Source organism: Medicago sativa, chromosome 3 (assembly GCF_051527215.1).
Source record: "Medicago sativa cultivar Bolivia chromosome 3, Bolivia_mono, whole genome shotgun sequence".
Classification (NCBI taxonomy): domain Eukaryota; kingdom Viridiplantae; phylum Streptophyta; class Magnoliopsida; order Fabales; family Fabaceae; genus Medicago; species Medicago sativa.
The window spans coordinates 95172205-95198357 of NC_140751.1; the positions used below are offsets into that span (position 1 = coordinate 95172205).

General features: G+C 33.4%; 4 protein-coding genes and 1 non-coding gene across 5 annotated transcripts; 2 read left to right on the plus strand and 3 right to left on the minus strand.

Moving 5' to 3' along the window:
* Positions 1 to 4824: 4824 nt before the first annotated feature.
* Positions 4825 to 7140, minus strand: LOC146942290 (uncharacterized). Its single transcript, XM_085756251.1, has 4 exons — positions 6557 to 7140; positions 5683 to 5945; positions 5397 to 5558; positions 4825 to 5313 (listed from the first exon to the last, which is right to left on the minus strand). The coding sequence occupies exons 1-4, from the start codon at positions 6933 to 6935 to the stop codon at positions 4972 to 4974; spliced, it is 1146 nt and encodes a 381-aa protein (XP_085612377.1). The 5' UTR covers positions 6936 to 7140; the 3' UTR covers positions 4825 to 4971.
* Positions 7141 to 7968: 828 nt separating this feature from the next.
* On the minus strand, positions 7969 to 10438 carry LOC146942291 (uncharacterized). The gene is made up of 6 exons (XM_085756252.1): positions 9507 to 10438; positions 9304 to 9412; positions 9010 to 9188; positions 8800 to 8861; positions 8532 to 8687; positions 7969 to 8440 (listed from the first exon to the last, which is right to left on the minus strand). The coding sequence occupies exons 1-6, from the start codon at positions 10300 to 10302 to the stop codon at positions 8264 to 8266; spliced, it is 1479 nt and encodes a 492-aa protein (XP_085612378.1). The 5' UTR covers positions 10303 to 10438; the 3' UTR covers positions 7969 to 8263.
* Positions 10439 to 11702: 1264 nt separating this feature from the next.
* LOC146942292 (U6 spliceosomal RNA) lies at positions 11703 to 11801 on the plus strand. The gene has a single exon (XR_015033893.1). It is a non-coding gene; the product is annotated as a U6 spliceosomal RNA (small nuclear RNA).
* Positions 11802 to 12149: 348 nt separating this feature from the next.
* On the minus strand, positions 12150 to 14205 carry LOC146942293 (glycosyltransferase BC10-like). The gene is made up of 2 exons (XM_085756258.1): positions 13542 to 14205; positions 12150 to 12879 (listed from the first exon to the last, which is right to left on the minus strand). The coding sequence occupies exons 1-2, from the start codon at positions 14142 to 14144 to the stop codon at positions 12292 to 12294; spliced, it is 1191 nt and encodes a 396-aa protein (XP_085612384.1). The 5' UTR covers positions 14145 to 14205; the 3' UTR covers positions 12150 to 12291.
* A 3627-nt stretch (positions 14206 to 17832) lies between these two features.
* LOC146942294 (Nitrilase/cyanide hydratase and apolipoprotein N-acyltransferase family protein) lies at positions 17833 to 23151 on the plus strand. The gene is made up of 10 exons (XM_085756259.1): positions 17833 to 18073; positions 18223 to 18339; positions 18422 to 18646; positions 18992 to 19085; positions 19651 to 19725; positions 20217 to 20295; positions 21898 to 21913; positions 22472 to 22552; positions 22719 to 22801; positions 22904 to 23151. The coding sequence occupies exons 1-10, from the start codon at positions 17843 to 17845 to the stop codon at positions 22980 to 22982; spliced, it is 1080 nt and encodes a 359-aa protein (XP_085612385.1). The 5' UTR covers positions 17833 to 17842; the 3' UTR covers positions 22983 to 23151.
* Positions 23152 to 26153: the final 3002 nt, after the last annotated feature.

A 26153-nucleotide genomic window follows, 5' to 3' on the forward strand; every position in this document is an offset into this window, starting at 1 on the left:
TGAATTTTCAACCGTCAATTGTCCACTCTCAGATGAAGTTAATATCAAATCCATTGAAAACAGCAACAAACACTATTAAGAACAAAAAAACCATTAGATATGATAAATTGAAACTACTGAAAAACTCTAAAAAAACTATGCTAAAACCGTTGGCCTGTGGATATGGTTTTGGTGAGTTGTAATCCAAAACCATTGGCCTGTGGAAATGGTTTTGGTGAGTAATAAGCTAAATTGCTATCAAATTATCCCTAACACTCATACTCCAACAGTTATTTTAAATGATTCAATCATCAGTTTTATAGCATTGAGTTAAAAAATCACAGTTGAATATTCACATTGAGTTAAAAACATCACAGATTGAATCAAATTAACTGATGTAATCAACTGAACTAAAATATCACATATTGCAATGATTCAATCATTGCAATGATTCAATCAAGTAAAATTCTTACTACAACAATAATTTGCAATGATTCAGTTTACTTCAGTTTTATAGCATCACTTTTATATCATCAGTTTTCAATTCAATGATCCTTAACTTCAATTTTAAAGCATCAATTTTCAATTCAATGATTCAACAGTAATTTTATATAATCAACAATAATTTTCAATGATTCATATCACAGATTGCATCGAATTAACAGACTGAATCATATAAATGAATAACTCGCCGGAGAAATACGTCGGAGTGAATAACGTCGAAGGAAGGTGAGAAACACGTCGGAGAGAAATGTGAGAATCACGTCGGAGAAGAATCAAGTTGCAGCAGCGAGAAACAGTGAGAATCGAGGTGCCGGCGATGAATTTCTGAATCGCACGAATCAAGATGAATCAAGATGAATTTCTGAATCGCACGAATCAAGGGTGAATCACGTCGGAGAGAAGGCTGAAAATAACGTCGGAGAAGCGAGCAAGGCTAAGAATCACGTCGGAACGGCAAGAAACGGTGAGAATAGTGATCGTGAACCGGCGCCGGCGACGGAAACGGTGAGAAAAGCGATCTTGTTAGGGACGAAACATTGTAGCATCTGAAGCTCAAGATTAGAACACGTGTGCAATATCGGACGGTTGTGATATGTTTGAGCTGAAGCACCAGATTATAACACCTGTCCTTGATCTAACGGTTCTGATTTGCTTATGCACCATGCATAAGGAAATCCTTATGCATAATAACTTTTGCCATAAAATATTGGTTTTTAAAAATAGAAAAAATAATAAAAATATTGACAATGAATGTGGAAGTGACACGTGGCATAAAAAATCTTACTTTATATATATACTATTGATTGGTTGATTGATGTGTAGTTTGTTGAGATAAAAAATACTGAGTGCATAAGATCAAAAGTTTGTTGAGATATTTATGTTAAATAAAATATTGGTTTTTAAAAATAGAAAAAATAATAAAAATATTAAGAATGAATGTGGAAGTGACACGTGGCATAAAAAACCTTACTTTATATATATATTATTGATTGATTGATTGATGTGTAGTTTGTTGAGATAAAAAATACTGAGTGCATAAGATCAAAAGTTTGTTGAGATATTTATGTTAAATAAAATATTGGTTTTTAAAAATAGAAAAAATAATAAAAATATTAAGAATGAATGTGGAAGTGACACGTGACATAAAAAACCTTACTTTATATATACTAGACCATCGACCCGTGCTCCGCACGGGTCTTACCGACTAAAAAGACACCAATTCGTCTGTTTTTAATACTTGTCAAGAAAAACATATTATTCCAAAATAAAAGATAGTTCACATATAAGTCGTACCATTTTTTAAGTTTAAAATTCTTTAAGAACGACTAAAAGTGAGTATTTTTGAATGGGGGGTCATTTCCGCATTTGAGTAAAAATAGAGAGACAAAAACGCTCCTAACTAAGATGTTTGAACACGTCATGTCCTCTTTGATTGGAGCAAGTTGAGACCAATTCCTTCAAAAGAGAGTCCTGTTATACCACAGGTGAACAATGATTACACTTTATCTTATATGTCGTAATAGAAGCAAGTTATATCAATGCAAGTTTTGCAACCGTTTTGCTGGCTGGGTTTTTTCTGTCTGCATTTTTTCTGTTTTGACAGCATTTTTGCTGTTGTTTCTGTGTAGCAGAGTCGTGCTTTTGTTAGGATCGGCTGAGTTTGTGTTTTTGTGGGTGTGTGGATTAGTTGTTGTCACTTTGTTTTTCGGCCAACCATCAGAGCACCCAACTTGATCTGTGCAGCTTCACAAATTATGTGCACAACTATCTTCCGTTTCCACTTGCCGGCAATTTTCCTGTGATGGTACGATATAGATCCAAAAAAAAAAGAGTGCAGTTACGGCAGTTAGGGAAGAAGCGGAGGAGTAAGGAGTAATAGATTGAAAAACGTGGTTGGGAAATTCAATCAGCTTATACAACATGTGTATCAAAAGGTCTGTTACTCAAGTCATCATCAAAAATTGGTATTTGATATTGAAAGTAGCGGCAACGCAAATCGGCCGCAAACAATTGCAGAACTCTTAAAAACTTGATGTTTATTCCTATTCAACTTGGCACCAATTCTATGGTGATTCTAATCATTTTTAATAAGAATGCAAAATATGTTGAATTTCAGTTCAAAACAATCAAATTATGATACAATAAATTCAAGAACAATGATCACAAAAATACCACAAATGAATGAATCCAAGTTATCAAATTCATACCATTATTTTCAACCTTTTGCTTGGATGAACGGTGTTCTTGATCAGCATCAACAGATTCCTCAATTCTAGCTTCTTTGACCTTCCTATCCTTCTCCTTCTCTTTCATCACGTTCTCCTTTGTCCCAGAGCAATATGAAAAGGAACTTCAGTTCCACTATTAAACTCACCAACAAACTGCCACCTGCGTTACCATGAAAAAGTACATCAACCAAAAATCATGATTCAGATATAACAAAACACAAAATCTCTACCTGATAGATATCAGCATAGCTTAGAGTATGGAATTGCAGAGAAAATCAATTAAGAAAAATTGAAAATACAAAAGGAATGAGAAAGATGAGGCAAATAGAATAACGCAAAAATGATCGAGGTCGAAAGATTAATAGATAGAGATTAAAATTTGATGAAAGTCATCACATTAAGAAAAATAACGTGATTTTCTGCGTATCTGATTTGTTGGGTTTTGGGATTAGTATTAGCGGATTAGAGGAGGGAAAATAGAGAAAAATTATTACGCTTTTGGAGTGAACTTTGGTTCATTGTGTGGGGTCTCAAAATAGGTCAGGGGTAATACAGTAAAAGTTAGCTTAGGTTTTAGGTTAAAATTAGGGCTAAAATAATCACTCGGGTTAACTTTTATATATAAGAAGATACTATTGATTGATTGATTGATGTGTAGTTTGTTGAGATAAAAAATACTGAGTGCATAAGATCAAAAGTTTGTTGAGATATTTATGTTAAATAAAATATTGGTTTTTAAAAATAGAAAAAATAATAAAAATATTAAGAATGAATGTGGAAGTGACACGTGGCATAAAAACCCTTACTTTATATATATACTATTGATTGATTGATTGATGTGTAGTTTGTTTAGATAAAAAATACTGAGTGCATAAGATCAAAAGTTTGTTGAGATATTTATGTTAAATAAAATATTGGTTTTTAAAAATAGAAAAAATAATAAAAATATTGACAATGAATGTGGAAGTGATACGTGGCATAAAAAATCTTACTTTATATATATACTATTGATTGATTGATGTGTAGTTTGTTGAGATAAAAAATACTGAGTGCATAAGATCAAAAGTTTGTTGAGATATTTATGTTAAATAAAATATTGGTTTTTAAAAATAGAAAAAATAATAAAAATATTGAGAATGAATGTGGAAGTGACACATGGCATAAAAAACCTTACTTTATATATATACTATTGATTTATTTATGATTTCGATTTATATGCAGTTTTTAATCCTCATATTTTTATTGTGTAAACGGTAAACCTTTAAAAAAAAAAATCCTTATTTATTACTTTTGTTAGATCTGCAGCAATTTAACCTAACAAATTTCATCTAAAAAAATGCTTCGCACCAATTTCATTCTTATCCTCTTGCCTTTTTTTTGTACACTTATTTAATACTAAAAAAATGCATCGCACCAATTTCATTCCTTTCCTGTTGGCTATATCCTTATTTATTAATTTTGTTAGGTCTACAACAATTTAACCTAATATTTTCCCGCTCATTTGCTGTATTTGGTTAACAATAATTTAACCTAACAAATTCCATCTAAAAAAATGCATCGCACCAATTTCATTCATATCATGTTGGTTATATTCTTATTCGTATGTCAATCCCTTTGCAATAAACCTGTGCGGAGCACGGGTCAAATATCTAGTTATTCGGTTGAACTATATTAACATCACCTTACATCTTCACACTTATTAAAATCCAATATGTTTTTATTCATCAATCCAACGCTACATCGAGTCACCCTCGTCGTCACTCATAAGACCCTTACACCCAAAATAAACTTAAAAAAAGTTTTTTGCATAACTATTGATAAAGCAAGCGCTAAAAATGTTGCACTCACATCTCTAATTAGAGGGATTGGTAATTTTGAAGTATCATGTTTTGTTTAAGAGAAATAATATTTGTGTAACTATTGTATGACAATTTTTATGACAAATTTCTCTCTTATATTTATAATACGTTTTATTGTTTTGGTTATTATATCAATACCTATTGTTCTTTATAAATTCATGGTTATTCTAAAATTTGTGCTACATACACAAATGGTTGTTTAAATAATAAACATCTTGATATTATTTTTTTCTTAAAAAAGCTACAGCAAGCTCTAAATTTGACTTTACCTCTTATAATAATTAATATTAAGATACATGATATTCATTCCTAGTTTCATTTCAAGCAATTTCTTCTATATCAAGTAATATAATGGCCTACTTGTTTACTAAAACATTTCATAACTATTTGGTCTTCGCCCTTTAATCATATTGATGGCTGGAAAACGATCTTTCTGGCGGTAAAAGGCCAGCAAACCCAACAGCATGAGTAGGAGAAGGACGAGTTTGGTTTGGCCAAGCCATGACATGAAGCTGAATTGTCTCATATTGGTCTATTGCAGAAATGAGAAGGTCCTTAATTTCAGCATGGTCACAACAATGTACAAGACCGTCAGAACAAACACTCGTCGGTATAGTGTTCTTGTCATCCAACCGCGAAATCACGAGAAGGAACCCGTTTGCAGTTGCTTCTTCATGGAGCTCTCTTAATCCACCACGATCCGCTGACGTGTCCTTCATCACTGAATAGATGCACACAAAGCCCTGCATCATGTATGTGTGTTTTGTAAGTAACATTTTATAAAATTTAGTTGTTTAGAAAGTAGCTAAGGATTTTAATTATGTACCTCTTCAGTTCGTTTGATTTCCATTCCGAAGCGTGCTTCGTTGGGTTGAGGGATCAATTCTATTGGAATTTCTTCTAGTCCAGGTAGAAACCATAATCTTATACCATGAATTATTTGGTTTGTGAAATGGATTTGTTGGTTGCTAGAGAGACTACTCTTTTCCTGTGTTTGTGTAGTGGTAAGGTTGAAATTGTCTCTATTAGTTCATTCCTTTGAGATTTTTCTATTACTAGATTGAAAAAAAAAATGGATATCACAAAGAAACCTGAAGAAAAAGTATACATACCAATGTAGGTGGAATAAGTTCAGTTTGGACATTGACAAAAACAAGAGGGACGCCTGAGGAAATTGCTGCACTAAACCAGGTCATGCACCTGGCTGTGGTGGTATTGATGCAGTGCTCATGGACTAATGGCATGAATAGAATAGAGCTTACAACTGAAGAGCTTTGGTGAGGCAGATAGGTACCTACTTTCATCTTCCAGTCATATTTTATCGCATCTTCGTGGAATCCTCTTGCTTGTATGTGCATTACTCTCCTTGTCATTACTGCAAAAATGGAAAAAAGAAACATGTCTTTACAATTTTAATTGCTGGTTTGGTTATATTGCAAATAGCAAGAGATTCTTCTTGCGGACAGGAATAAAAAAGTATATTGAAACTCCTAATATGGTCCCTGCCCCTGGTATATTAATGAAATTTCAACTCTTACAATAGATGAAATTCAAAATGGAACTTTTGATCTGCATATATGATTGTATAATTTTGGTCTTACAGGTACTAATTGTGCGGGATAGGTACCCTATTCTCTAATTACAATCAAATTCCTCTATCACCCGGCTGTCTAATTATCAATGACATGTAGGTTTCTAGCGCTAAAAATGTACAACGACAACATAGTGACTAGAGGAAAATTCGGAGGACTTAATTTGTACAATCGAAACATGAAAAACGAAAATTGCACGATCCTAATATCTAGAGTGTTGTAAACCATGGTCTAGCACAAGTAGTTCGTGTGCATGTAGGCTATGTGAGTGTTGTGAAACTCAGGGTAGAATCATAAAAAAAAAAAAAAAAAAAAAAAAAATATGTAGAGAATAAAAATACAATGAAGACTAATTAAAACTTTGTGAATAATAATGATAAAGGAGAGTATGTACCCTGAAGTTCAATACACTGCTTTAATGTTAGATCTGCTAAATCTGCAATATGCCTATGATCTGTTGTGGCTTGGATAGTATACTTCCTTTTAAGAACGGAGACTTTCTGTTGCACGATACATGTCTGCAGTTTCAGCAAACCATCGCCTCTTCTAACCTGTATCCATATAGACTCCACACGTTGGTTGATCTTGCCAAGCTGAGAACTAAACTCAGAACTGGTCTTGACCGATACAAAGGATTCATCAGCATCGTCGACATCATGTTCAGAGAATCCTTCAATGATGTCTCCTGGCAATGGCATGCTCTCATCCCATTCATCAGCTACCACTTGCTTCACTTGTCTCACACAAACAAGTGTTTGATCAGAGGCAGCCATTTTCTCCTAGGATATGAAGAAATTGAAAATTGGGTCCAAACTAGTTATCCTAGTAAAATATTATAGGGGCATCTTGAAGTTAAATGTGTCTATATGCTTTTAAAATATGTTCTCTTCTTGTGGCCTATAAAATATCGTCCTACCATTGTTCTGATAAGACAAATACCAAGAGGCCAAAGCTATGGCCGGCCCCAAATTTCTCATTACCGGCTGCAATTTCTTTTACTGTTGATATTTTATTTTATATTACAAAATAACATATGATCAAACATAATCTCTTACATTTTTGTCAAATAAAAAAAACATAATCTCTTAGTTATCTTCTGTTACTTCTACACTTTTGTTTTGAATATTTGTTTGCTAGGTTGATTTTTAAGAATGAAGATCCACTTTTCACAATTTTCTCTCGGGTCAAATTTAATTCCCGGCAAAAATTAATTTCTCGATAGTCCTTGACAATTTATACATTTTATACAAAGGACACCTTCATTCATTGACAGAGACTTGCAACCAAAAAAAGAGAGACTAATTTGTCCCCAGAATAAAAATGTCAGACTAATTTTAGTTTATTTTTTAGGACAAATTGGTCTGAGAAAACATTATTAGAGTCCAATTTGGGTCTTGCTCTTTTATTTTTGCCTTTTTTTTTTAACTTTCATTTCAAATTAGTCATTTTAAAATTAATAATTTGATTTCTAAGTCATTTTCCACTAAACATGTATAATTCCTTCGATTTTTTTTTTTTTTTTTTATAATCAACTATTCAAACCGCCAAGTTGCTTGATTCTTGTATCAAATTTTAAGGATTTAATTTGTATACAATATTCATGTAAAGTTCTTTTACACATACAAAAGTACTAGTTTTTATTTATGAAACACCCGAATTCTTGTGTAAAATAACTTTCGTATAGCAATTAAACTCAAACTGTAAATGTCAAATAATCTAAAATGGAGGAATGCCTAGTTCTATTTTTGCACGCCAGAGCAACTAATTACATAGGATAAGAATTGCACAACTTCTGCACCAAGCAAGTTTTAACAGCCCAACAAACCAAAATATATACAATATGAGGTTACAAAAAATTGCAATATCCCTAGTTAACAACGACAAACTTACAATATCCACATTATCACCACCACCAATTACACTATATATCTACATTATCATCACGACCACCAATCAAGAATGTCTAAAACAATGAACAAAACAATAACAAACCAGAAAAACAACCAAGCAATCAGACACAATGTACAAGTTAAGAATCAACCAAGTTAGCCACTCCTCTTTCTCCATAACAATTGGACACGACACACTATCGCTGCTGCGGCTAAAGTGGCAAGAAGGCGGCGATGTCATACAACGCGGTTGGTATATGTCCACCACAATGTTTAATCATTTCGGTTTGAAGGCTTTTAATTTCCCCTTCAGTCCTTGCCCTTGTCTCTGTATCCTGTCCTTCCCATTGATTTGCTAGTAATTTGATCTGCTTCAAAAGGCTTTTCACCTGTCGTTAATTTTAAGACACATTATATTAGCAAAAGGAAATATTCATTTGACAGTACCAAATAAGTATAACACACAAGAAAGACTTTTACCTTTCTGTGGGGCCATCTGGGTAACCCTGCTTTACGACAAGTTTTCTTGAGAACTGTTGGACATAACTTCACTTTCTCATGATCTGCTGCTTCATCAATAGGTAGATGAAAGTAATCACATAAATCACTCAATTTCAGTTTTGCAGATTTTTTCCTCTGTTCAATACAATAGGGTATATCAATAACATAAGTTACATAACATGCATGCAACTACGATATATTCATTATTTATTGTTCAAGAAAACATAAGAGCAGTATATATTATTACTTGTTCTGAGAGGTTCCTAGGCGTTCCATTATCACCCATTTGCTCTTGCTCCACCAATTCATCTGTAAACATAAGAACCACTCAAACTTAACCCAATGTCACATGAATGAAAAGAAATAAAAATGATATTGTTGATTAAATAAATACAAATACAATTACTAAATACAAAAGTACTTTTTTTCCTTTTCCGTCGTGATTTCCAGGACAAACCTGAATTATTTTGAATAAGATTCTCCATATTAATATCATCAATCCAATCCAATCCAGTGCAAAGAGTCTCATAAAATTCAGACATTGGATCTTGCATAAGAATGTATCCTGCTAAATGACGTTCCACACAGTACTGTGCCAAAAAATTCTTTATTTCACCAAGGCTTTTCCCACAAAAACTGTTACAAAAGTTTTCAATTCTTATTCTTATTATTCAAATGTGACAATTTTAAAATCACAAAAAAAATATATTAAAGAAATTAATGTAGTACTATACTAAGACTTGGAACATACTCAATCATTTGATAAACTGATGGGGCCCCATTAACAGGTATCTGATGGTGAATTGCATGTGTAATCAACGCCAACCTTCCATGAATCTCAAGCTTTTCAAATTGCATACCTATAAATAATTCAAATAAATATATATATATATATATCAAAATAATAGAAACATGGGCATTAATTTCATATTCATTAATTAATTAAAAACTAACCATCAGTGTGTATGATTTCTCTGAGAACTTGACAACAACTGCAAAAATACGGGGTTACTGTGGGTGGCCATTGATTAAGTGCCCGCAGTTCGGTTTGGTTCAACAAAACGGGAATCTGAATTGCAGGTATACTTTGTTGTTGATTCTCATACATTCTTGATGAACTACCATCCACTTCAAGGCTATTTATTCCAAATGAAAAATTATTATTGTTTTGATCATATTGATCTTGAACCATTGGAACAGAAAATGTTTCATTTGTACTACCATGTCCATGTCCATGTTGTTGTACATCATGGTGATTTTGTTGTAACATAACATCCGAAAATGAATCAATATTACCATCCTGACCTTGTTGAATATCATGGTAAATGAACGGATCATTACTACCACCATGCAGTTGTTGAATATGATGATCATTTTCTGGTGATTCTAAATTGTAAGCAAATGGATCATTATTACCACTCTGATTCTGTTGTGGCAATACATTGGAATTAAATGGATCATTTCCATTATTATTACTACCACCAACTATTCCAAGTCCATAGTAATTTTCTTGGGATGGTGGAGTGGAAAAAAGATCATTAAAATTACTAACTATTCCAACTCCATGAAGATTTTGGTGGGGTCCATGCTGAGTTTGTTGGGACAGTGCAGTGGGACCCACATTGTTGTTATTTTTATCAATGGATAAATCTGCTAGTGTTGTTGGGTTATTCATATTGAAGAAAGTTGGGTCAACGGAATTTTCGAAGCAGTCAAACATGAGATCTTCATCTTCCATGCTTGGATTCATATTTTTTTATTTTTTTTATTTTACGTTGGTTGAAACAAAATTATGGAATGGTGATGATGGCAGTAGCGGCGCTGGAAGACGATGAAAGCGCCGCCACTGATGAAAGTTTAATAGAATTCGTTGGATTATAAAACCAAAAGGAGAAGAATGAAAACATTTTTTTCTGAATGAGATGGAGATTATATAAGGGTGAAAGAGGTGCAATTGGCGGTTAATTACCGTTTGAAAATGCATCAAGTCGTTTCAGTTGGGATTTTTGAAAAAACGTGATTATTTGATTTGGGGTTCACTCACTAACAAAAGTACAAAACCACGTTTCAAATTTTTTTTTTTGTCAAAAAAAAATATTTTTTTTTGACAGGTACCACGTTTCAAATTGTGAATTCGAAAAATTCCAGGCAAATAAACCATTGTGTGTGGAAAAAAATACTATGGAGTAACGTTAATTTAGAGATTTGGACAAAATGTTGGTATTCCTTTTTTTTTTTTTATCAAATGTTTAAATACTTTTGATAAAAAAAATCAATTTGTCTCAAGAAAAGTATTAAATTTGTGATCCACGATTTTTTTTTTTTGAGGGAGTCATCCACGAATCTTAACTCGATCGATAAAAATATCAAAATTGTTAGTGAACATCGTAATTAGGGTTTGAACTTCGACTCCTCTATTTATGTGTTTTCAATAACTATGGTCATTTCATTTATCTACAACAAAAACTGTCTTAGATTAGAAATGAAAATACATAGAAAAACATATATACCAAATTTGGGTCCAAACATAAATCACATCGGTCAAGTTAGAGTAGGACTCCACACTGTTGCATAGTATCTTAAGAAATTAGGAGTCTCGATGACCAACATTTAACCATTTCATAAAAGATCTGCTTAAAATTGAGTATCAACAATGATTGATAAATAAATTGGTAATTTATATTTTGCTTTGGGTTACCGTATTATTGGTACGAAATTTTCACGACCGTTTAACAATGTTTAATCTTTGAGTCGGGGAACCTGTGAAGCACATAAGGTGAGTTTTCTCCCATTCGTACCTCTAACCACTTGCATAAGAGGTCAAAGTCTCTTACTACTTAAACTTACATTTTTTAAAAGTCAAACTAGCCAACTGAAATTGACATTAAGACAATCGAACATGAGACGTTGAAAGCAACACACTCCAAGGTCACAAGACAACACTACTAAACCAACCTACCCTCCGTATTCAAACTAATTCATTGTTGATCAGTAATATTATACATATTTTTGTTTTTTTGTTAAGAGAATGCACTTATTTGTTTAAAAAAACGAAAAAGTAGTTGAAATATTAACTTTGATCTTCTCATATTTTTTCCCAGTTTACATAAAAGCACGTCCGAGGACCTCAATCCATCTAAATTCACAGTTGTTATCCCTTCGAAGACATCCGATAAAATTGAAATGATATAGAGAAGATTAACATGACCCCTGCACAAATTCACAGTTGTTGACTCATTCCAATAGATGCTAACAAGTATGGTTGTGCTCACTACTTCACTCTTTGACACATTTCACATTCTGATTCTTAGCTCTTCAAATTGGTTCCAAATCTAGACTAGATGTATTTTATTCTAATTCTCTGTGTTTCTAATCTTGTGTCACACCTTTTGCATTAAGATTAGGACACTTTTTCAAAAAAAATAAAAACTATATTGCATGTATTTTGATTATTGTGGGACTATTTGCAAACTAGACAAAATAGTCAATATAATTGAGAATGGATATAGTATAGTAGTGTGGAAACAAACTAGACAATTTCCAGAAAGAATAATATACTCGCTATGAAAAAGAAGAAAAGAAAAACTATAAGCAATAGGAAAAACAAATGGGCAAATTCTAGGTGTCCCTAAATGTATTACATAAATCGATCAATATTTTATCTGTGTGGGAAAATGTAGCACAAGTGAACATGATCAATGGAAGAAAACAAAACAAAATATATATCTAGAACGTAAAATCAATTGAATTGCATTAACTTTGGTGCATACCTAACCAATCTATCCAAAGCATGAGGAGTGAATTTCCTTGCAAACAAATGACAAATGGATGTCCTTCCATTGTGCTCACAAGTGCTTCCAAACCTCAACCTCTCCAAAAATTCAGTAGTCACATCTTTTCCTGTAAAACTTGAAGGATGGGGTCCACCTTTTGACCAATCAACCCAAGTTAAAGTCCTGTTAGAATTCCTCTTCCCAAATTCGTTGCTAATAAAAGTTGGCAGGTAATGTTCATCACTATAGCATGGAGTGTTGCAATACTTTTTGAACATAGAAAAATATGTCTTGTCCGAAACTATGTGAAGTGCAAGGTAACGGTCAATTTGAAACCATTGAGACCCTTTTTTCCATTGTGAATCCTTAATCTTCTTGACTTCCACAAAGGTTTCATTTGAGTTCATTAGATAAGTATAAATTGTGGAGAAATTGAACAATGGTATACATGATTCTGAAAGTAGTACAAATCGTTGGTTTGAGAAATCAAGCAATGCATTTGCTAATAGACGTCTCTCTGCCTCTATCATGCTAGTCTCACCCCACTTTACCTTCTGCATCAACAATACAAAATTATATTTCGACTTCAATAACTCTTTCGGATTTGTTTGGATAAGCAATTTAATTATTATTTATAAGTTATTTCTATAATAAAAGATAATAATATAAAGTCAAATTGTTTTCCTATAAGCTATAAATTGTTTTCATAAATTATCATAGGGAAATTGTGAAATTACCTCTCAAAAAACTTATGATAATGCAATAGTTGTTTACGTAACTCTCTCAAATAGTTTCATAGAGGTTTATACTTGTAAGTAAACTTGAATAAGTCAACCAAACAAAGTCTATGTTAAAAAAAAATTAGAAAAGTGCTAAATAGTAGTATGATGGAACTTGGAAAGTCAACAACGAAAATATATGAATACAAGTGTTAATTTATATTGGATGGTCAATTAACTATTCCACATTTTGGGGAATACATGTGAGAGGTGAGAGTGAATACAACATGATTTGTCTTTTTTCCTCGGCTTGCCTTTTGCACTAAAAAATGAATAAGTTTGTCATATTAAAGGAAAATGTTTCAATAAGTATTATAGAGACTAAAATATAGTCGAGAATCAGAAACATGACAAATACCACTGCAATTTTATGTTTTTTGTGAGACATATATAAAAATAACAAAGTCTCAGGAAAAGAGGATCCTTTGAATGCGTACCTTGCTTGGGATTCTTCGGCCATGAAACACAGATCTTTCATTATAAACCGTTTGATTGAAAGATAGACTTGGATGAATGTAGATTGAATACATCCCTTCATTTCCTTTGAAGAATTTCTCCCAAAAAGGAGCCAACAAGACGGGACCTTTTGTCAAAAACATAAAGGCAATCTTTGGTGTTTGATTGAATGGAGGTTCATGAATCATAGAAATCAACGAAGTTCTTCGAAACAATTCATCATCGTTCATATCATGTATAACCATTGGAATCTTCGAGTAATCCTCCAAACTATTTTGACTGATCAAAAATTTTGTTTGGTTATTTTGATAATGTGATGTTGTTGAGTTGTTGGATGAGATTGGAGGAGGAGAAAAATGAGAAGGTGCATTGAAGCTAAGAGGTGGATTTTGGAGTTGTTGCAATTGAGAGTTGAATGAAAATGTTTTGGCACAAAAAGTGAGTGTAATACCAACGAGTAAACAACAACAGCAAAAAGCTAGGTTAAAAGCAAAGAAGTTACGGGAATATAGTTTAACAATGAAAAACTTTAGATACGAGGCTATGCTTTGTGATTGTTGATTCTTATTGTTCTCCATGATCATGGGAGAGAAAAAATATGGAAGAGAATTTGTGTTGCAAGTATGAATTGAAATTTTGCATTGAGTTTTTAACACTACGTGTCAAACAAAAAACTTTGTGAGGAGGAGAGCGCTGATTGAAGCTTGAATTTTCCCTTAAAAAAATTACTTTGATTGACACCAATATTGATACCAAAACAATACTATTAATGATATTGTGTATTTTGTCATTATTACATAAGATATGGAACATAAATGTTTTTTTAGAGGAATATGGGACAGAAAGATAAAAGTTGTTTTATAAACAAAAAATGGTTTATTGATTAAATAAAATTATATATTAAGCAGTTTCTCCTTTTTTTCTCACCGATTTTTATGGAAAAACATATATTTTAATTAAATGCAATAATTCGTAATAACTATAATGCCTTATAGAAAAATTAATGTCATAATTAAAAAGATTACAAATTAAAATAAAAAATTGATCTCAATAGAGAAAGTACAAAACTTTACAAATCAAATTCCCCAACTAAAAGTAATATTATTGTTTGTCACACTCTCAGGAAAATCAATGTGCGGATTTCTTCGACAAACTTAAAACCTCCTCAAATAATGATTTGGTTCACCATACCTCTCCGCTCCACATGGTCTCTTACATCCTCTAAAAATGGATGCAGCTGAGACTTTCTTTTCTAGAGAGTAGTTTGTATTTGTTTTTCTTTTTTTTTCTTCTCTTCTTTTCTTTTCTTTTTTCTTTAGCATTGTAAAAAAAAATCACCAACTAAAAAATCTCAACAAATCAAAGAAACGAAAATAATGTTTCCACATTATAAATTTTTTTCCGTCGCTCTCAAAAATAAATAAATTGCATCATCATTAATTTAAAAAGACTGCAAAATAAAAATACATTAATGGATGTTTCCTTTTCCATCTAAAAACAAAATTCTTTTTTTCCTTTAGATAATTCAATCTAGTTTCTTTTCTTTGGGTACAAATTTCAAACAATGTAAAAAATTTCATCAAAAACAATGTAAAAATTGAAACTAAAAAAAATACATTCAAAGGCGTTACATAATATTTTTTTTAAGATAAAATATGCATATATATATATATATATATATATATATATATATATATATATATATTCATATTCATTACATACAAAACAGGAAGTTTATCTATCTATCTAACGCCGTAATTTTAGTTAACATTCAATATACTTTTTTAATCAACAGCACCCAGATTGCATTTGTAATGGGTTTCCAATCAGCACTTTTTTTTGGGTACAACAGCACATTGTTTTTTTAATTAAAATAAAGAATAACTAAAATAAATAAAATGATAAATCATCATTTTGGTCTTTAAATATATAAGTCGGAGTCATTATATTCATTAAGGTATCAATTAATTGATCGTTGAAAACAAAAAAATAGTGAACAAACTCACAATATGTATGTACTCTATCAACTTGAATGAAAGAATATCATTTATTTTTGTAAAAAAATAAAGTATTAAAATTGAAAGGAAAAAAACATCACTAATTATATATTTTGTTAGTAACTTTATAAATTAAACAGGGATCGAAAGACACATTCGATGATCAAATTAATTAATAAAAGATACGTTTGAAGATATAAGTCACAAATGAAAGAAACATCCGGATGTATTTGTGTAATTTTAATACATTCAAGTGTTGTAATTGAAAAGGCAATTCAACACTCAAGTTAGGGAGGTTTCGAGATGTTTTGAGGCTTATATATGAATGATAAACTTGTACATGATCTTGCTGTCGATTGCTTTATTTATATATTCCCATGTGGCACATGAGTGTTGGATTTTTTATGGTTATACCCTTGTGGCACAAGGGTCGGTCGACCACTTGATCGTTTGGAGGGCTCGTACTTGCTCTAAGTGCCTTATTTGGTGTTTCATGGCTTGCTACTAGTACAAGTGATTTGCATATCTCTTTGGGCGTCTTATTGGGCCTTTACTACTTGAGTAGACTTTGGATGCAAGGACATGGGCCTTGACCCAATCCATAATAGCGGCCCTCTAAGCAGGGCCGGCCCATAGCCCGTCGAGGCTGGGCGACGACACCGGGCCTCCAATTTTTTGGGGCCCAAAATAATTTTTTTTTTATATGTAAGACACGAAAATAATGGTTATATACCTATTAAAAGCAAATTATTTCAGTTTGTACAGCTTGCTTTAGTGGCATGGCCACTTTTTGTTGAGTGTGAGGTCGTGTGTTCAAGACCTACCAAAGTGTGTTTTATAATTTTTTTTTAAAATGGCTTATTTATTTTTTTTGGGGCCTGGAATTTAATTTTTTTTGCATCCCTTATAAAATTAAAACCGGGCCTATGAATTTGTTAAGACGGCCCTGCCTCTAAGTGTTTTGTTGTTCGAGGTAAGAACTTAAGGTTTATAGTGCTCCAAATTCGACGACAGACTCTGAGTAGTCATTTATGCTAGGATTGTGCTTTGAGTGATGGTCACGTTCATGTGTGGCTGGGTATTTGTTATGTCTTTACCTATCCGAGTGGGGTGTTGTCCGGATGAGGAGGCCCTGGTGTTTCCAAGGGATGTGTATTTTTATTTCAAAAGGAGTCCAAACTTTGGTGCATTATGATTGTGTTAGTTGTTGCCATCTCTTGGTTATCGTTATGTTTGGTACATGAGGATGAGGTTACTTCGACATTAAATGATAAGACGTTTTGAAGAGTCCAACTGCCTCCTTTTCAAATATATTTGGGTCGCTGATCACATGGTTGTAGACTATAACCATGTGTATTATGGATCGATGGATGGTGAGATGACAACTTTAGTCTCTCTATATGATCTTCATTATCTCTCCAATAGTAGATCATTGGGGGGTCGTTATTGAGGAGATTCTCGCCTTCTTGAAGATGGGGCCTTTGCTATATATGGAATTTCCTTCCAAAAATCCAACGTCATCAGAGGTGGATGCATGCCCTTCGAAAGATTAATGCGAACTTAGAGCTACAGTTGTCAGAGAGTGTCGATGATAAAGATGCCTACACCAAATCTTGTATAATATTGTTGGAAAGTTAAAGGTAGATGACGACATGGCGATTGATCAAGAGAAGTTGGATGAGCATTTGAGATCAGAGCTCGTCCAAAAAGAAGTACTGTGATGAAACTTCAAGGAGCAAAATGAATGTCTAGTAAAATCTAAGAGAAAAGTCCTCTTCTTTTATAAAATAACAACTATATAATAATATGACAAATTATATCAACAATTATTTAACTTAATTTAAAGTTTAAAATAAGTATTTTATCTTTTTTCGTATTAAATTAGCTTATCATCTTTAAAAATATTTTAAACTATGAACCATTGTTTTTCTTAGTCCCCTCAATTGAAATAGTGGTCACCGAATAATATATTATAAATAATATTTTACCATTTAACACTACAATTATACTCATTTATACTGACTTGTAATCTTAGATAAAAAAATTTTATAAATGAATATTAACATTTTTAGAGGAAAATTGTTTTAAAAAAATATTTTTAGAGGAAAATTAATATTTTTAGAAAATATTTAAAATTAATATTAATTTGATGGATTGGATTAGTGCACTGCACGGGCTCATCCGATTTCTCGACGAGATGACTGGAAGGTTGAATTCAATGAATGTAAGAAAGGGTTAATATCTATATATATCTATCCAAAACATACAAAAAGTGATTAAAAAGAATGAAAGCGTTGGCAATATCATCGTCACTATTAGCATTGAAATCTTTGAATTTCAACCACACTCGAAAACGAATCTTCAATAATCCCTTTCTTTTCTCCAACAAAACTCTCTTCTTTCGCCAAATCCACTCTTCACCTTCTCCAATCATGGCTGCTTCATCATCATCCATCAATTCAGAATTAGCACGTTCACCACCCGCAATTCCCTTGCCCACTCCACCTCTCACCAAGGCAAGTTCCCATTCTCTTTAGCACTGACACAGACACCGGACACCACACTGATACTGACATAATTGAATGTAATTACATGTGTCGGCCACCGGACACACCTTTAATGCTACACTTACTCTCTCTCCTCATGTTCTTTTCTTTCATTTCAGTTCAAGATTGGTCTCTGTCAACTCTCAGTCACCTCCGATAAGGACAAAAACATCGCACACGCACGCACTGCTATTCAAGACGCTGCTGCAAAGGGTGCTAAGCTCGTTCTTCTACCTGTGAGTTTTATTTTATTTTATTTGGAAATGCGATTTTGATTCTTCTGAAATTAATCTGTGTTTGGAATTTTGAATTTGTTAGGAAATTTGGAACAGTCCTTATTCAAATGATAGTTTTCCTGTTTATGCTGAGGATATTGATGCTGGTGGTGATGCTTCTCCTTCCACTGCTATGCTTTCTGAACTTTCTCGTTTGTTGAAAATTACCATCGTTGGTGGTTCTATTCCTGAACGTTCTGGAGATCGATTGTATAACACTTGTTGTGTCTTTGGCACCGACGGAAAACTCAAAGCCAAACACCGTAAGGTAGTGTTTGTGGGAATCTTGTCTCAGGATTTGATTATCAAATTTTTTGTTTTGATATTTTGTGCAAAGAAGAAAATTTGTTGTTATAGGATAGATTGGAGTGGAATATGCTAGTTAGTTTTAAAAAAATTGATTTTACATCATTCCATAGGATGTCACTCCTATACCAAGAATCCAAACATACCCTAAGGGATCAAAATGACTATTTGCTCGATTGTTTTAGTTTATATGCTAGCTTCTTCTTCACCACACCTGAAGAGAATTTGGATTGTGAGTCATACCTGAATCAGTATTAGGCATTTTCTGCTTTATTATGTAATTTCTGATGTGCTGGTGTCACTGCAGATACATCTTTTTGATATTGACATCCCCGGGAAGATTACCTTCATTGAATCATTGACTCTTACTGCTGGGGATACTCCAACAATTGTTGACACAGGTCTAATATGTTCTTAAACACCAATTTAGACATTTGTTTCCCAGTTTTATCTGTTTCAATATAGATGCACTCCTTTATTCTACCACTGCGTTTGTAATCAATCATGTATGAGTAATGTATATTCAAAATACAGAAAATGTTATTAATATCGAATGGCTGCAGATAAGCATGAAGAAATGAAAATGAAAGTTGTTATCCGTATGGTTGTACAATTCGATTAGTCTCTTGATATAATCCCTAGCTTCTTACACTCTTGCCTAGGTCATATTGAACTTAATTGCCGGGTGATCTTACCTTATGTGCAAATAGTGATTGACTGTCTCTGAAGGATGACTTTGTTGAAACTAGGTCTCTCCGTAAAATTTGATGAGTATGTTCACTCAAGGTGTGTTTTTATTTAGTTACGGGAAGGAATATTTATGAAAAAATGTATATGTAGAAGAAAACGACATAGTCATATGCCACAAGAGTCATCTAATTTTTAATTCTTTATGATTATTGTTTTCTTGCCATCGATTTTCCATGTTTTAGTAAACTAATTGCAATAATGGGATGATTCATACAGAGGTTGGACGCATTGGCATAGGCATATGCTATGACATTAGGTTTCCAGAACTAGCAATGATATACGCAGCAAGAGGTTTGTCTTTTCCATTAATTTGCTCAGAAACAATTTTCTTGTTCCACCTCCATTTGACTGGGAATGATTTTGTGTTTTCCAATGTTTTTCATTCATGCCTCTTAATAAGTTATTTTAGCATTGTTGGAGTAACAATTTTTTCCTATGGGGGTGGATACCATAAAAGAAATTGGTTCAGATGCTTTTGTGTAATTCTTATTTTGGGATATACTAAAAACAACAACAACCAAGCCTTATCCCACTAAGTGGGGTTGGCTTTGGGGATATACTAAAATAAACTTATTTATTCTTTGGTATGATATTGCATTCTCTTTATTATGTAATCTGTCAATTATTTATATAATCTGTATAATCTGTGAAAACTGTAAGCTTTCCTTGAGATTAATTCTCCAGTTGAGTTGATTTGTTTCCAAACTTAAACTGCATTGTTCTTATTATTTTTCTTGTTCTTTAGCTTTGGGGGACTTACAATATTCAGCTTTTGGCTTCAGGTGCTCACTTGCTCTGCTATCCTGGGGCTTTTAACATGACAACTGGTCCATTGCATTGGGAGTTATTGCAGAGGGCAAGGTAATAACAAATACAACGTAATGATTATTTGAGAACCTGAAACAAATATTATACTACAGATTCTTTGAAATTCTATATTCTTATGCGATTTCTTTAGGTTTCCAGAATGCTATTTTCTTGTGATAGGAGCAAAAAAAAAACTGTTTTGAGTTTTAAGGTTCTCATGGGGTAAACTCTCCTGTACGTAAGCAAAGTTCTTCTTAGCAACATAGAATACTCAAAAGAAGATGCCGCAACAACTAGAACATACTATCATATTGGGCCTAAGCCAATTGGTTAACTCCAAAATTCTGTTAGCCTCCCTCATTCCAGTCATCACCTCCTAATTCACTTTTTCGTTGCTATCATCATTGTAGAATTTCCCTCCCTAATTCTTGTTTCTTTTTTCATTACTCTCCTTGTTTAATTTTTCGTTACTCTCAATCTGTTACTTTTCCTCCATCACTTCCTCTTTGCACATAACAGCGTTTATCCCCTCCCTTTTTTGTGTGGCCCATCAGTATGCCAGATGCTTGCCAGAAATAACCACTATAAACCCGACTCTTTTGTAAAAAATTTCCCTAGTTAGTAGTTACATCCATCAAATTAGACTGACAGTTCACTGAACTGTATTTATAATTTGCATTAGGAATTTATGGACACTCACACAGACAGACAGACAATCCGAATATATTTTAGTGTCACCTTTCTCTTTGTTTTATCCCATTACCTTCCCCTGACTCCTCCTTATCTTCAGTGCTAGAAACATGTTAATATTTTTAAGATATTGATTGATTGAGAATAATGTGTTGGAATTTAACAGAGGATCAAAATCATAGATATGAATGTATAGCATATTATTAAAACAAATTAGCAATGTTGTAACCGTGTACCTTGGATGACTGCAGAATCCATACTCCATGGAGACTTGGGAGAATTAGGGTTGATAGAATGATTTTGCCTTTTATTGATGAGCTGTTACTTTTTTTTGTTTCAGTATATCTAACCTAATGGGATGACTTATATATGCCCATTAGTGAGGCAGGGACCTCTCAATGGGCTAACTAAAAAGAACGACCTAACCAATCACGACCCGTTCACAATAAACATCATATTGGGCGTTATTGTGAACGGACCGTGATGTGTTAAGTTGTTCATTTTAGTTAGCCCATTGAGAGGTCCCTGCCTCCACCGGTGGTCATATAATCTAGCCATCCCATTAGGTTAGATATACTGAAACACAAAAAAGTAACTGCTCATCATCACTAAGAGGCAGAAGCATTCTCTCACCCCTAATTTTCCCAAGTCTCTATGGATTCTTCAGTCATCCAAGATACACGGTCATCGCATTACTAATATGTTTTAATAATATGCTATACATTCATATCTATGATTTTACTTATCTGTTAAATTCCAACAATTGGTATTAGGGCCAACTAGATCTGTTGTATGGTTTTTATTAATTGATGTTGATATATGTAATATAGAGTTGAATTGCATGATTGTTCTTGCTATTGTTTTCGATGAACAATCTCTGTTGAATGATTATACATATATATTAATTCCAACATAATGATGATCTACAATCCATTTCTAATATGTGTTTTGCTTCTTCACTTGCAGGGCTACAGATAATCAGGTAATGACCCCTAATTTGTGCAACTCCTGTGGATTATTACTGCATTCATATTTTCTGATAAACTACATCACATCTAATGTCTTTTGCTTATTTATTTGGTGGAGTTCATGATGTATGAGCCATATAATGACCTTTAAAAACGTAACTTTGATTTGGGGAGTTATTTGCACTGTAAATAAGAAATCAAGAAAAGAAACTACCAAACCAAAAATTCCTAAGGAGTTCAGCATGAATATGTCATAAGTTCTAGAAAGCAAATGCTACTCTACATTTGTTGTGTGATTGTGCCTTTCAGATTGGTGTATTTATAGATGAGCCGTATATGTTGCAGAGGTTTTATCACTCCTTCACATCTCCAAGGGAAAAAATAGAATAGAAATTGAGAAATAGAATTTGCCATGGTATTTTAAGTTGAATTGCTGGGATTGGTGCGGTTGATTGTGTGATTAAAGCTGGGTTTTAGTGAGGAGTCTCTATATTATAACCATAGTATATTGTGAATTGCAAAGTTTTATGCTCTGAGATAAGTGGATGCTTATGGAAATTCATTTCCGACAGTTATATGTGGCAACCTGTTCACCTGCTCGGGATACTACTGGTGGTTATGTGGCTTGGGGTCACTCCACTCTTGTTGGTCCTGTAAGTATATCCTTTATGTTTAGCTTTCTTTTGGTAGTGCCATTTAAATATGCTGACTATGCAAGTTGGTATTGTATGTTTTATTTTTAATTACAAATAGAAGGAAAAATATCTTTAATTGTCAGTAAGGCACAAAAACTTATTGTGGACCATATCAATGTGGCAGTTTGGAGAAGTTTTGGCTACTACAGAACATGAGGAGACAACCATTATAGCTGAAATCGATTACTCAATACTGGAACAGAGAAGGTTTAATTTCCTTCAAACTACAATATCTTGCACATGTTTAACTTTTGGTTGCAGTGATATCAATTAATCATTATGAAAAATTATTATTATTTGATTACTCAGGACAAACCTCCCTGTGACTAAGCAACGGCGAGGTGATCTTTATCAATTGGTAGATTTGCAGAGGCTGAATTCCAACTGAATGGAGCGGGACTTCTATATTTGAGGCATCTGCATAATTACATTACCTTGTAAGAAGCATGCACATGCCATCTTTTATGGTAATTGGATGCTGTATTATTGATGATGTGGAACCCAAACCTCGAACTGAAAGAAAGAAAGAAATAAAGGAATTTGTGCTTTCTCTATCAGTTTGTTTTGTTGTTAATTGTGATCATGGTTACTAGCATTTCTCAAATAGGGATTGGACATTGTTTAGCCCGTGAGAAAATAAATGAACTTGACATAAGTACAGGAGTGGTATGTTGTGAGTTGTGAGTTTATATGATGTGAATTATGTCGTCTTCACAGGATCAGGCTATGAGGAATTGGTTATGTGTACAACATATGTCAGATTCACAGGCCGAAATGGATTAAAGGTTTTAAACTTACAATTTGCAGGTGTTACCCTCAGAGCATACTTGCACCAGTTGTGAATAAATTCATCATGTGATCTATCTGTTAAAATAAACCATCCTTTGATTTAACAGAATATGTATCAGACTGCTCAGTTAGTAGACTCATGCAGTTGAATGGAGGATAAAAATGGGTCGGCCTTGTGTGTAAAACATGACCTAATCATTATCTACCCGATTCCTATGAATTTTCTCGGAAAAGAGTTTGAGAAAAAATATTCCTAGGCATAAATGTTCTCGAAAATATAGTAACTTACTTTGTTCTTATGGATTTATTCCCCTATTCCTTATTCTCGGGAAGATAGAATGTGCGTTCCCATGTAATTCTATATAGAATTTTTTAAAAACAATTATAACTTCCAATTTTTCTAGGAATGTGAAGTTATGTGCCAACATTTTTTTGAAAAAATATCCAAGAATCAAATTTTCATATTTACATTCTAGGGTAAGTTATTCCTGAAAATAATTTGTGTCGGTGAAAAAAACGCCCCCTTAGATATATACATAGCAGGGCACTGATATAACGGCAAATTTGGATGTGGCTACCAGCAATAAACAAGAAAGAGAATGCTTACGGAAACTATATGCTGCATATTGATTGTTAACTCAATTTGATGCATCTTGGTAATCCTGTTATTGGGTTTTGTTAGTAAGCCATGTGGTGATGTATTATTATTACTGCTTAATCTTTGAACTGTTTCGAGATACTGTGTTTGGGGTTAGTTTGTATACACGGAGCATAACTTATGCTTCAACGTACTCTGTACAGTTTTAATATAGATTTACTTACTTATTCAGACACAAAAGAAGCAGGGGAGTTGAACTCACGTATGAATGCGAATATAGATTTAGAGGTATCAAATATGATTTCATCAGACTCTTATGAGTTATCATTCAGTTGTATGTTTGGTAAAGGGGCAATATAAGGAATCAAGCAAGTATCAGCAAGGGCAAAGGCAGTCGATAATATAAATGTAGTACGTACGTGTGCCATGTGCCTGCGTGCAAGTTTAAAGTTTGTACACACACACGGGAGTATCTCACTGACACAGACACTTGGGAAGCGATGTCAGGTTGCTATGTATGTAGCCATACCCTGTCACGTGTACATTGCCATTGCCTGCTCGCATGCATGTTGTGGGTTCCTTCTCATTTATTGTCTTCCAAGCCCAAATTCTATCAATTTATATTTCATTTCCAAATTATGTGACACATTTGATTATTTCACACTTATTAAAAATGGTCATGTGTCCTTAAAGGACATGTTAAGGATTTCATAAATGATATTTTCTCTGTTTCAAAATACGCGTCGCAGTCAACCACTGTACACATGCCAATACACAATTTTGACTATTAATATATTTAATTATATAATAAAAAAATTATAAAAATCTGATATTTTGAAAATATTCGTCGAGACAAATCAAACAACATCGTCGAGACAAATCAAACATCTTACATGACACTATGCACACAATTATTTATAAAAAAAATTAAACTACGTAACTTAAAAATCTTTTATATTTGTTGATTCAATTAACCTAATGTTTTATCAGTATGCATACATCATGGTTCCAATGTTATATCATTTATTTATGCATCTAAACTAATCCTTTGAATTCCTTGCTCCTGAACAAATTTAGATTATGCAACGGAAATGGCATATGCAAGAATTGAGGCATCCATCTTCTATGGTCATTCAAGCTTTTGTTACCAATAATTGAGGCATAAATTGAGGAACAAACAATAACTAAAAAACAATCAATCCTAGGCCAATTCAATCAATAATATTGCAGTTTCAAAATTTAACACTCAATTAAGCCAACCTTAGTAATGGTAGTAGCAATCAACAATAACAACAAACACCTTTCAATTCTAAGATCAACAAAAGGCAAGAAACTACCTCTCAATTTGAATTGGAAAAACAAAGACATAGAGAGGGATATACATACATGTACTTGCAAAAAAAGTACGGTAAGGAATACTAGGATTCTAGGGTTTAGACTGATGATTAGATCCCTTGAGAATGCTCTCAAGAGTAGTATTTATAGCCTGTCATGGGCTTGGGTTTCGGTTGCTTGGTTCCCAAGCAACAAGGGTATTTATGTATTTTAGGCGGTTTCTAGAGGTTTCTAGAAGCCTAGAAGGGCGGTGCCTCAAGGCGAGCGCGCCAGAGTCTCAGGAGCCCTTCTGGAGGGCGCCTGAGCCTTTCTGGAGGTCTTAGAGCCTTTCTGGAGGGCTTCTAAGCCTTTAGGAATATTATGACGGTTCACAGCCCCCCAAGCACGAGTCTTGGGACAAGGCGAAGTGATGATAACATGGGACTGGACCTTCTAGAGGTCATTTAAGTCTTTAGGAAGGTTTTGGTGGTTCACAGCCCCCCAAGCACGAGTCTTGGAACAAGACGAAGTGTTTGAATTTGCTTAATGTTTTGTTTTTAGTACGTATGTGCCTATGGGCGTCGTTTGTCTGAACTTGGAGAGTCGCCCTAGGGTGATTTTACGTTTTCTTCGGAGACCCCCAGGGAGTATATATTCGAATTGTTTTATAGGTCGACCTCTCAAAGCCCCCCAAGCACGAGTCTTGGGACAAGGCGAAGTGGTTCGTACGTCGTGACGAGTTGACTTCTTTATGGCGATTCCTCATTAAATTTGCATCAATTTTGTTTGCCGAATTCGTTTTAGAGATTTACATAAACAATTTTATTACTTTTGATGCTTCGGCGTTTTTCAACGATT

Coding starts and splice junctions, on each gene's coding strand:
- LOC146942290 (XM_085756251.1), bottom strand. CDS start 6,935: ATGGCTGCCTCTGATCAAACACTTGTTTGTGTGAGACAAGTGAAGCAA. Junction 5,946..6,556: donor GCAGTGTATTGAACTTCAGG/GTACATACTCTC, acceptor CCATTTTTGCAG/TAATGACAAGGAGAGTAATG. Junction 5,314..5,396: donor AAATCAAACGAACTGAAGAG/GTACATAATTAA, acceptor TACATGATGCAG/GGCTTTGTGTGCATCTATTC.
- LOC146942291 (XM_085756252.1), bottom strand. CDS start 10,302: ATGAATCCAAGCATGGAAGATGAAGATCTCATGTTTGACTGCTTCGAA. Junction 9,413..9,506: donor AGAAATCATACACACTGATG/GTTAGTTTTTAA, acceptor AATTATTTATAG/GTATGCAATTTGAAAAGCTT. Junction 8,862..9,009: donor TCTTATTCAAAATAATTCAG/GTTTGTCCTGGA, acceptor TTATGTTTACAG/ATGAATTGGTGGAGCAAGAG.
- LOC146942293 (XM_085756258.1), bottom strand. CDS start 14,144: ATGATCATGGAGAACAATAAGAATCAACAATCACAAAGCATAGCCTCG. Junction 12,880..13,541: donor GCCGAAGAATCCCAAGCAAG/GTACGCATTCAA, acceptor TTGTTGATGCAG/AAGGTAAAGTGGGGTGAGAC.
- LOC146942294 (XM_085756259.1), top strand. CDS start 17,843: ATGAAAGCGTTGGCAATATCATCGTCACTATTAGCATTGAAATCTTTG. Junction 18,340..18,421: donor CTAAGCTCGTTCTTCTACCT/GTGAGTTTTATT, acceptor TGAATTTGTTAG/GAAATTTGGAACAGTCCTTA. Junction 19,086..19,650: donor TCCAACAATTGTTGACACAG/GTCTAATATGTT, acceptor TGATTCATACAG/AGGTTGGACGCATTGGCATA.